Here is an 11,981-nt window from a genome sequence, read left to right as displayed (position 1 = left end):
TGATGATGATAGTGATGATGACAGTGATGATGATAGTGATGATGACAGTGATGATGATAGTGATGAGGACAGTGATGATGACAGTGACGAGGACAGTGATGATGACAGTGACGAGGACAGTGATGATGACGACAGGGACACAATACTCTGACACATGAGTATTGTTTGTTGCTCTTGTGTTGTTTAACGTGCCGTTAAGAGGTACTTCTCTTCTTCATTGGTATTCAGTGAGCAGCCTCCAGAGAGCTGAGAGAACGTGACCTCTCTCGGTGTGTGGAGTGTGGAACCTTTAACAAAATGTNATGACAGTGATGATGATAGTGATGAGGACAGTGATGATGACAGTGACGAGGACAGTGATGATGACAGTGACGAGGACAGTGATGATGACGACAGGGACACAATACTCTGACACATGAGTATTGTTTGTTGCTCTTGTGTTGTTTAACGTGCCGTTAAGAGGTACTTCTCTTCTTCATTGGTATTCAGTGAGCAGCCTCCAGAGAGCTGAGAGAACGTGACCTCTCTCGGTGTGTGGAGTGTGGAACCTTTTAACAAAATGTCAACACAAATTTAGCCTTCATTATAACGTCTGTGAGTTTGAATCCAGATAGCGCAGCCTGAGAGGAAGTGACATTTAAACTGGAAACACACAGGAACATGAAGACATTGTGTTTTACCTGATGTTGTTCACATGTAAGAACACATCAGTTACGCACTGATTCAGGTGTTAACTGTCTGAGTGTGTGTCTCTGTGTGTGTGATGCAGGTTCTTCCTCTGGAGAACAAGATGCAGAGGCCTCAGACCTTCATCCCCGTCCTGTACGTGGGGATGGGCATCATCACCTTCCTGTACATCAGCCTGGGAACCATCGGATACATGTGCTTCAAAGAGCACATAGGAGGGAGCATCACTCTCAACCTGCCCAACTGCTGGTAAATTAACACCAACACTTCCTGTGTTAAAGAACACGTGAAGTTCAGACCAATCAGAGCACAGTGTGATTCATCACCTGCAGGTGTACTGTCAAAGAGGGCGCCTGTGTCAGTTACTCATCCTTCACTGTGTCTGTGTTGATCTCACATGTTGCATATTGAGCTTCTGTGAAAATGATCCCACATCAGACCTGAGGTCATGTTGTGTTTATAACAAGAATATAACACAGAGAAGACGAAGAAGAAGAAGAAGAAGAAGAAGAAGAATGGTGAATTTGAAAGACCCCAGCAGCTCAGTATTGTCAGTGGAGTTCTTAGTGAGGTTAAGAGATGAAATGTATTCTCTCTTTGTCCAGCCGAGATCGTCGTCACTGTTCACACTGTCCACACTGACTCCTCAGTTCTAATTTAATCTGCTTCACTGTTTGGTAAATGTAGAAAAACATCAGTTCCAGCTGTTCACAAGCGTAAATGTAACACACCTCATGAACTGAGACACGCTGTTATTAACACTGATGCTGCGTTGACACCTGTTCTGTTTGGTTCAGTCTGACTCAGGTTGGTTTGCCCCCTCAGTGCAGTTCGTTTGTGCAGGTGTGAACACACCAAAACAACCGGACCAAGACCTTCTTGAAGAGGTGGTCTCAGTCCGGTTCCAAAGGAACTCTGGTGCGGTTGGTTTGTGGTGAGAAGGTGTTCCGACCTGGATGTGAAGCAACTGCAGTCACATGACACATTGTTTGGGTTAAACATGAGCATGTTACAGTCCTGGAGGATTATTAATGTGCACCTCCTCCTGTACTGCCTTAATATGCACATTCAGCACATCCAATGCATCAAAACATTGTTTTCTAGTTGGAGCCGCGCCTCGTTTTCAAACTGTATGGTTTGACTAAAATGAACAATGACAGCAATATAGTCCACGATGAGCAGCGCTAAAATCAACCTGCGTAGTTGTCCCTCCATTGTGACATTAGAAAGTGTCACATTTATCTTGCAAGTGTACTCTTCTTCAACGTTTGCTTTACTTCCTGGATTTTTCCCACATGGAAATTCTGACCAATCAAGAGCAGCTTTCTCACACAAGGCATTTGATCTGGTCCTCTTGTAAATGCTGCCGTGAGAACATGAACCAACTCTAGGCAATTATACAACTTTGGAACAACATGACTCCCTGATTCAGACCAGAGGAGACCACTCTAGGGCTGACAGCAGCCTCAGTCTAATATTTATTCTACCACATTATATGATGTCTGTTCAAACATCCCTGCAGAGCTCAGAACATACAGGTTTTCTGGGTTTTTGTGACGCAGAGGTGAAAACATGAGCAGTGTTTGTACACACACCTTTAGAGCAACAGCTTTACCAAACAAACATGATGTGGTTTTGTATCTTCAGAGAACTCACAGCGTCCCATCAGGTGTGTTCCTGTGTTCTTCCTGCGCTGACCAAAAAAAAAAACAGAATTTATTTCATTTTTACATTTAAAGTCCGGTTCAGACCAGAGATGTATGATTAGATGAAACCATTTTTAGAACGTGTCATAGAAAAGTGTCAGCGGTCTGAGCTGGACTCAAGCCGGCTGATGATGTCACCTGACACTCAGCTGGTCAAATGGCTGGCGGCTGGTTTTAAAGCACGTCACCTGTTTCTACAGCCAATCAGCTTGTAGTGAAGTTGGCTGGTCAAGTCAAAATGACCGCAGACTGCGTGTTGGCTTGCTGCAGCAGGTGCTCCGTCCCCACCGAGCCCTCTGTTTCTGTCCTCACAGTGTGCCGGAGAGACACAAATTCCCGCTGTGCTGGGCTGACGGGCCGAGGCAAACCAAACCAAACCAACCAAACCAGTGCATAAGCGTGGGAAAAAAACAGACAGGATGTTCTTAAATCTCCACAGTACAAAGGAAGCAGCTCAGAAAAATAATCTTCACTTTCACAGAACAAACAAATTCCTCTGTACGACCTGTGGTGTGTGTCTTCATTAACACCATTCATCTTCATCTCTGTAGAGACAGAGCTCAGCTCGATGATGTGGACTCAGTTCATTCCTTCAGTTCAGGGTCAGAGACGTACATGTATGAAGATCCTCCTGTGACTGGACCAATGCTGCTGATTACTGTAACAGAGGCTGTAATTAGCAGCATCTGAGTTTAAAGTGATCAGAGGACTGTTTGCTGTTTGTTTTTAAAGATCTTCCTCCTCCTCCTCCTCTTCCTCTGTTCTCCGATGGATCTGTAATATGAACACTGAGGCCGTGTGTCGATGCTGGTTTTGTGTGATCTGAAAGGATTCTGATGAGCTGTTTCTGAGCACATTTAAATATCATTAAAGTGTCTCTGTAACTCTGCTGAGCATCACCTCTCATTGAGTCTGTTTCAGTCCCCTTTGTTGAGCGTCTCTCTCTCTTTGTCTCTGTGTGTGTGTGTGTGTGTGTGTGTGTGCAGGACGTACCAGGCGGTGAAGCTGCTCTACTGTTTTGGCATCTTCATCACCTTCGCCCTGCAGTTCTACGTTCCAGCAGAGATCCTCATACCGCCCGTCGTGGCTCGTGTGTCAGAGAGGTGGGAGAAGGTCGTTGACCTGCTGCTGCGCTCCTTCCTCGTCATCTTCACATGTGAGTAACAACCGGTCGATGAGATAACTATCGTTCCACTGGCTTTTATTCAGCACAGTGAAAGATGAGCAGATTACTGAGCTGAAATATCACGTGTGTGTTTGACATTTTAATCTTTCAAGTATAAAGGAGCTCATTACTTTGTTTGAACAGCTCAGAGCTGTGTCCTGATGATGAACTGAAGTCTGGGCGATGATAGAGACGATGCTTCAGCTCCAACATGAAGGAGAAAATCAGCAATATAATTATCAGGATAAAAGTCAGATCATTATTTCTGTAAAGTTTAAAGGAAGATTTTTGCTCCAGAGTTAAAGTTAAAGACCATCTGGTTAATTTGGGTTTAAACTTCTTTATTGTCAGAACATGTTGAACAGCTGAACACGAGCTTCCTGAATCTCTCATGTTCTACAGTGTTCACAGGGAACACGTCTGTGTCAGTGCAGAGTGCAGCTGTGTCTTTTTGTTTTGTGCTGAGGCTCAGATGTAGTTACATCCATACCTAGTGTGTTTTAACCCTGTTTACTGTGGTGATTTCTCACTCTGTAGAGCTGCAGGTTACACACAAAGTTAACATCGTAAGAAGTCCAGTTCTGAACAACATGATCAAAGATTTGTGCCTGTTTTACTAAAACTGCAGTGCGTCTGTTGGAAGTAGCAGCAATCAGCTGAGGAAGCTGGGACACGGTTGTTTGGCAGAAATAAGATAAGATAAACTTTATTGTCCCGCAAGGGAAATTCATCTTGCGCAGTATAGTGCAAACAGCTGCAATATTCACATACATATGTACATACATACATACATACATACATATAGTCAACACAGACAAGTTGCCAACATAGTGCACTGAGTGTGTTACAGTTACGGACTACTGGTGCAAGAGTAGTGCAACCATTGACTCGGTCAGACCTGACTCAGTCTGCACTCTGCTGACGCGCTGTTCAAGTTTCTGCTTTTTCTGGTTGACTTATGGATGTTTTTCTCTTTCGGGACTCTGAAAACCTTTAAACTCTTCAGTCGTTGGGCCGATCAACATGCAAACTGTGAGGATTAATTAGAAGTAAAGATGTTTATAATTTTGAGGGTAAAAACCAAATGAAATAGAGACATGATGGAGGTCTCATCCTCACTGACATTTGAGAAATTTGTCTTCAGGAAATTTGATCCTGTTTGTTTCAGCTATTTAATGAAGAGTATGTCAGCAGTGTGTGTGTGTGTGTGTGCGTGTGCGTGCATGCTGAGATGAACCTGGTTTAAATACACACCATCTCAGAGGTGGAGGTGTGTCCAGGCTGCTGCTGGAGTCCTCTGGTTTGGTAGATGACCTTGAACTCTCCCATGATGCCTCAGTAACAGACAGACAGAGGGACAGAGAGCGCACTGCTGTTGTTAAAGTGAAGTCATCCTGAGTTTATTCACTGTGTGTAAACACAGGTTTCTGTGTGTGACAGGAAACATCCTTCGCTCTCTGACTTCAAACCAGCGATCTGATTTCCATCTTCTTTCATTGTAGATTCTGACGCAGGCTCATCGTACAGTAAAGTTCAGCACGCCGCCTTCGCTGCAGGAACAACAGCCTGCCGTCTGTTTGCTGCTTCCTTCCTGGCAGCTTTAAAGCTTTTCCACTAGTTTCTTCTTTAATACATTTTTTATTAGTTTCATTCAGACCAAAAAAAAACTGGAGCAGTGACAATCAGCTGGAACTTTAAAGGATTTCAGCCAGCAGATGGATGGAAGCAGCTCCAAATGTGCAGCGCAAACCTCATCTGAGACCTGCGTCTTCTTTAAACAGCTCTGTCTGCGTCTCATGGAGCGGGGGGGTGATTGACTGCTGAGAGCAGAAGAAGAACAGTGAGCAGGTTTAGTGTGGACAGGACTTCAGGCAGAGCTGAAACCTTCAGGTCACAGAAACAAACTGACGCTCACAAGGTTTCTGGTTTGAACCTTTTCACTGGCTGTGTTAGAGGCAAAGATTCATCTTATTCCTCAGTGACACCTGATGTCAGCTGAAGGTGAAACATTTCAGGTGCTGAAACTAAAAGTCGTCTAACCTGAGATCACCTGTCTCCACAGCCGGCGCTCTGCTGACGACCGTTCTTGGTTATATCTGTTTTAATTTAGAACACTACAATGAAACAATCAGCAAATAACACTTACCCTTTACCGAACACGTGCTGACTCGGCCTGACTCGCCTGACTCGGCGCAGCAGGGATTTGCATCTCTATACAACATGGCTGCCACATGAAGGCGTGTCTTTAACTGATGATGTACGTGTGTTCGCCAACAGAACGTTTCTCCGTTCACACTGCTGGTGCCGTAGCCATCACACCTGCAGGAGTCTGACCCCACACACACTGTCTGTGTGAACAGATGAGAGGGTGAGACCTGCAGGAGTCTGACACCACACACAGTCTGTGTGAACAGATGAGAGGGTGAGACCTGCAGGAGTCTGACCCCACACACACTGTCTGTGTGAACAGATGAGAGGGTGAGACCTGCAGGAGTCTGACACCACACAGAGTCTGTATGAACAGATGAGAGGGTGAGATCTGCAGGAGTCTGACCCCACACACACTGTCTCTGTGAACAGATGAGAGGGTGAGACCTGCAGGAGTCTGACACCACATACAGTCTGTGTGAACAGATGAGAGGGTGAGACCTGCAGACCGACCGCTGCTCCCATAGACGCTGTGATGACATGGACCAAACATCTGATGTCATTCAGACGGTGGTCACGTGAAGAGTGTGTGAGTGTTTGTGGAGGAGTGTGTGTTTAGTAGGTCTCACGTGAGACCCAGTAACCTGACAGCCACGTGTCCTGTTAACACACACTCACACATTCCTCCGTCTGTCCGTCTGTCCGTCGTCCAGCTGGAGGCAGCAGTGTGCAGTGATCACTAACCGCTCTGTGAGGCCGTATAAAGCAGCAGTTATGATCCCATTCAGCAGGACGGCTGCTGTTGTCTGTGTGATTGAGAGAGGAGGAGCTGAGGCATGATGAGGTCAGCAGGGGGCAGACTTCCTCCTGTTGAAGCATCATTCTGTTCACATTAAAGCTGCCGTGCTGAGAGCTCTCATCAGAGTCAAGCTCTGTGTGTTTCAGAGGAAATCTACTCAATGTTTATAAATGCAGAACTATTTCTACGTGTCTTTATGTCCACACTGCCGCGGCTTGTTGGAGCCTCTAAAGCAGAGACCTCTGAACACGCTGCTGACTGTTTTAGTTCAGCTCTCTGAGGTTGTGGAAATGTTAACAGCGACACCAGTTTCTGCTTCCTGAGGGTCTGAGGTCCAGAGGGTGGAGCTAATCTACACACCTTTAGTAATTCTGTCCTTCCTGTGTGGGACACCTTTTCATCACCATCATCACGTCCTCCTGTGATGATGACGCTCCTGGTGCTGCTCTGATGTTTCTGCCACACTGACCTCCTGATGCTCATGTTTTACTCTCAGTAACAGTTTCACCCTCTGCGTAGCGTTCCTGTTCAATGTACGTGAACGGTCATGTGACGTGTCTTCAGGTGTGTTAGTATGGACGGAGATTATTTCTGATGCGGTGCTAAAGCGCTTGTGTGTTCAGAGATTGTTTTTGTTTTAAAATGAAGACATCTTAATGTGGGAGGGGCCACGTATGACCTAGTAGTTGCACAAATGTTTGGGAGAGATCAAAACAAATATAGTCAACAAAATAGTCCAGAGAGGGCTGAAGGGACGAAATGTTGAACCCATGCTAACTTTGTTTGTAGTATAAATATGTGCACGTCCATGTGACTGATACAAGTCCGCAGCTGTCTGCTGATGCTGAGCACAGAAAGTATGTCTGACCCTTTGCTCACCCACCTGCCCTGGGATGCTCAGAGAGATCTGGAGGATGTGACTGAGGAGAAGAACACTTTGTTCTTGGTCCAGGAATGAATGGATTAATTAATGTTTCTTATAAAAGCAGCCAGTGAAGGGTTAAATCCCGTCAGTCTCCTCAGCGTGATTTATGAAATATGAAATATATAAAACCAGCAGCTGTGTTGAGCCTGAGTTCAGCCCTGACCACGTGTGTGGCAGAACGTCAACGATGGTACAGATTAAATCCTGGATGGATTGTGAACGTGACACCAACGCGTCGTTCTGAAACGAGCGCAGGTTTGTTATTGTTCTCGCTGCTGTTAGAGAAAGAAAGAAAGAAAGAGGCTAAATGAGGCCTTCACTGCTCCGCTGGAAAAACAGGGAACTGAAGGAGTGATTGAGTTCACAGCAGGCGTCTGAAATCAATGTTCAGTCTGTCGGTAATGAGGAGGACGGAGCTCACGTCCACACTCCCAGTGTGTGTGTGTGTGTGTGTGTGTGTGTGTGTGTGTGTGTGTGTGTGTGTAGGCTGAGGTGTCACATCAGCAGCAGAGGTGTGTATCTGCAGCTCACTCATCCTTTATGAGTCACTCCAGGTCACTACAGATTAATATTGATATGTGTTTGTCTTTATTTACAGGAAGCAGGTCTTTAAATGTTTGTGAGGATCAGATCAGATTTACACAGACCAGTCGTCCTGCTCAGAGACATGATCACATGATCAGAAGCTTCAGACCAACTTTACTCATGTTCACACTGTGTGTCGAGTTTTAACACACTGTACATTGATCTGTGGTGTTTTCAAATCAGACTGGTAATTGTTTCTTCAATGAAACACTGGACACTTTGGCCTCTAAAATACGTTGAATGAAACAGTTTGAGAAACCAGCTGTGATGAAGCGTCACAAGGAGACATGACAGTCTTTCTTTAAGGAAGCCAAAGTTTGTAGTGAACGTCTCTGCTGTCCCTCATAACGTGTGTAAAACACAGAGCAGAGCAGCCTGTGAAAAGTTTCTTATTAAACTCAGAGGCACATTTATGTAAAATATATGCTGGCTGGTAAAGTACAGTGTGTAACTCCCCTGCAGCCGACACTATATGATAAGTTTCCCTCTGTGTGTAGGTGTGATGTGTCACAGTCTGATGGAGACGTTAAGTGCTTTGTATAAAAGCTTCAGTTAAATGATGGACGTTAAGAATCCTGCAGTTTAAAGCACATTAGTCTGGAAGTTTGATAATCTACCAGATAAATGTGTCGCTCTGAAGCAGAGTTTGATGCAGCAGCAGCAGCAGCAGCAGGGAGCTCTTCAGGTCTCTGTATTCTGCACGCCTCATTGGACAGCAGTGTGAATGGAGACAGGAAGACGCGAGGGAAACAGAGCAGAGAAGAAGAAGACGTCCCGCAGAGACACAGATGTATATCTATGGCTGTTTGTTTAATTGATTTACAGACATCACTGATGCAGTTTAATACCGTCTCTGTGGCTGTGCAGAGAAGCATCGAGGCTTCAGAAAGAAACATAAGATGAGACTTTATTATTCCCACTGCAGGAACATTTACAGCAGCTCAGGAGAAGCACAATAATAAAGTGATAAATAAGTGATAAATAAAACGAGACACACTAATACAAATAAGATTAAATAAAATAATGACTTAAAGTCTGCACCCACCTGTCAGGTTGTGACTGTGTGTCCATGGTGACAGTGAAACAGAATAATCATAACACACACACGGTGTGAAGTTCTTTACTGAAACAATATATAAATATTATTTATTGCACAGTGTGTAGTAAAATATAACATGTAGGAAATCACACTGCGACATTGCACAGTATGGAAAGACATTATAGAAGTATGAATATAGAGAGTTAATACACAGTAACAGTGACACATAAAGAAGAGATGAAACCGTTTTAGAACATCTCAGAGAAAAGTGTCAGCGGTGTGAACTGGCCAGTCTGAGCTCGACTCAAGCCGGCTGATGGTGTCACCTGACACTTAGCTGGTCAAATGGCCGGCGGCTGGTTTTAAAGCACGTCACCTGTTTCAACAGCCAATCAGCTTGTAGTGAAGTCCGCTGGTCAAGCCAAAATGACCGCAGACGGCGTGTTGGCTTGCTGCAGCAGGTGCTCCGTCCCCACAGAGCCCTCTGTTCCCGTCCTCACGGTGTGTCAGTGTGTGTCATAATGAATTATTATTAATTCTTCTCAGACATTTAAACGTCAGTGACACTTTTGTGACTCTCGTTGAACGCCACCAGGCTCCAGCCGTCCAGCACCAGTTTGTGATTCGCTAGCAAGACGTTCAAACAGTCGAGCGTCTGGAAGTGTTTCAGAATTTGCAAAGATGAAGCCCAAACAGTCTGGAGCCAGATGAGACAAAGACAACGTTCATTTAAAGCTTCGATTAACCACAAATATTCCTCACTGAAGCTTTGATGGACGGCCATATTGCGTCCATGATAAACATCATGATATGCACATATTAAATACATATTTTATGACTTAAACACACCAGATGTATATCAGTGTTTGCATGTCTGCTCATTAGGTTTAAAGCTGGTATTTGTGCACAGTTGGTGATAAAGATCAGGCCACACTTGTGTTATCAGTATGATGTCGTTAGTAGAGTCAGACTCAGAGGCAGCTGTGTATGAACGTTTCTCACTCAAACGTTTCCAATAACTCCTCAGTGTTTTAACGTTGTGAAGTGCAAAAGTCAGATTATTTTTTTATTGTAATCATCTCCAACATTCACAAAAGTTTTTTATCATATGAAATAATCAGCTTCAGTCTGTACGTGTTAGCCCTTAAAACAACATTCTCACTGTTTGCTCTCAGGCCTGATGCACACTAAGGGAACGACACACTAACGGAACGACACACTAAGGGAACGACAGTCTCACAGACACACATGACGTGGACAGAAACCTTTAAGGACACATTGTGTGGTGGTGCACACGTCACAAAATGATGTAACAATACAGTTGACGGGTTCTTGGAGGCGTACGACTGTGAGGTGGTTAATCTGTCGGTTTTCTGTGGTTACGGATCATCATCATTGTCATCATCATCATCAGTGTCATTTTACCTCACTCTTTATTTTGAATGACTTCAGTGTGTTTACAGGGAAAGAGAATGTTTCTACCTTTGGTTTGTGTTCCTGACACAAGTTTGGTCTGATATTTAAAGTGGTTTAAAGAAGGTGTTAAATTGAACTCCTTCCTGTCGACTCTCAGTCCTGTCAGGTTCATGACCATACAGCTGATGTCATACACACTTTGATCAGCAGTGATAAAACAGGAAATGTCCGGCCTCAGTTTGATGCTGTTCCCTCCTCGCCGCTCTTCACGTGGAATGAAACCTGCAGTCACGTCAGCCTTATTGAGTTATGGAAGCGGCGGCGCTTGTTAGCCGCAGGTTCTTCATTTCCTTTATTAGCTGTGATTGGAGCCTGCAGAGAATTATGCAGATTCCACGCTGTGCAGGTTTCTGACATGCATGTTGATCAGCTAATAAAAGGGAATAAATGCATTCATGTGCCACTTGATGTCCGCGGGTCGTTTGTGAAGCAGCTCATGGTTTGTGTATGTGTGTGTGTGTGTGTGTGTGTGTGTGTGTGTGGAGACGGTGCAGCAACAAGAAAAGCCTGCTCCTGTGGGATCCCACTGATGCGTGCTTGAATGGAGGAGTCGAGGGACGGGAGGCTGGAGGAGGAATCATGTTGCTCCTACATGCACATCTGTGAGCAGGAGATTGCTTTGGGTTTCTGAATCAGAATACGAGATGAGACTGAAGCAGCGCGCTGTCGTCTGCTGATGTGCAGAGTAAATCTGGAGGAGAACGCCTCTGAGAGTCTCAGTCTTTGAATCCAGAGCAGATGTCGTTCCTGTCCGTCCGCAGGGAGACGCTTTGTCTTTGTTACGTTACTGCTGCTGTGTTTTAGTGATGTGAGTTGTTTCTGTCGCTCCGTGTTGGAAGGTTATCAGAGAGTGCAGCCGAGGAGAGGCTGACTGTGTCCACAGAAACAAACCTCACACACAGCACGGGCAGCAGGCTCTAAGCTTCTTCTAAATGTGACAGACAGATGAAACGCAGTGGTAATTTACAGGACGGTGCAGCGGTGGCTGTTAGCAGCTAGCTCCGCTCACAGACTTCACAGCTTCACCCCGCAGGACTCCACTCAGTCCGGACTGGAGAAGGTTTGTGGGTTGATGGTGTTTGACAGGCAGGTAGGAGGCTCAGTTATCTGTGAGTGTAGCTGTGCTGTAAGTAAACAGTCTGAACTCAGATCAGTTTCCTCTGACAGAGATGAAAGTTTAGTTTGAATCACCAACTCTGTGAGAGGACACCAGTTTAAACTTTGTGCACGCCTTCAGAAATGATGATGAACAAGTTATGTTTCTGCTTCTTAACAGTCACATGGATAAGTCAGAGTTTACAATGAACCTGGGGACAAATCCTAGTTGGCTCACATTAGTTATTTGTTGAGAGCATAAATAGAGAGATGTTAATTACGAGTCATCCATTTCTTATTTTAAAATCTCGTAAATCAGCCCTTAAACCTGTCACACACTGCTGGAGACATGACAC

At 44.9% G+C, this 11,981-nt stretch overlaps 1 protein-coding gene across 2 annotated transcripts in view; it reads left to right on the top strand.

Moving 5' to 3' along the window:
- slc36a1 (solute carrier family 36 member 1) overlaps positions 1–11,981 on the top strand; it is a 49,522-nt gene that overhangs the window by 14,515 nt on the left and 23,026 nt on the right. For both annotated transcript variants that reach the window (XM_050042541.1, XM_050042542.1), the window contains exons 6-7: positions 770–936; positions 3,380–3,549. In XM_050042541.1, the coding sequence (XP_049898498.1) occupies positions 770–936; positions 3,380–3,549 (337 nt within the window). The remainder of the gene's footprint in view (positions 1–769; positions 937–3,379; positions 3,550–11,981) is intronic.

Source organism: Epinephelus moara, chromosome 4, assembly GCF_006386435.1.
Source record: "Epinephelus moara isolate mb chromosome 4, YSFRI_EMoa_1.0, whole genome shotgun sequence".
In the NCBI taxonomy this organism is placed as follows: domain Eukaryota; kingdom Metazoa; phylum Chordata; class Actinopteri; order Perciformes; family Serranidae; genus Epinephelus; species Epinephelus moara.
Note: the sequence above shows the minus strand (reverse complement) of the source record. Positions and strands in the feature narration are given on the sequence as shown.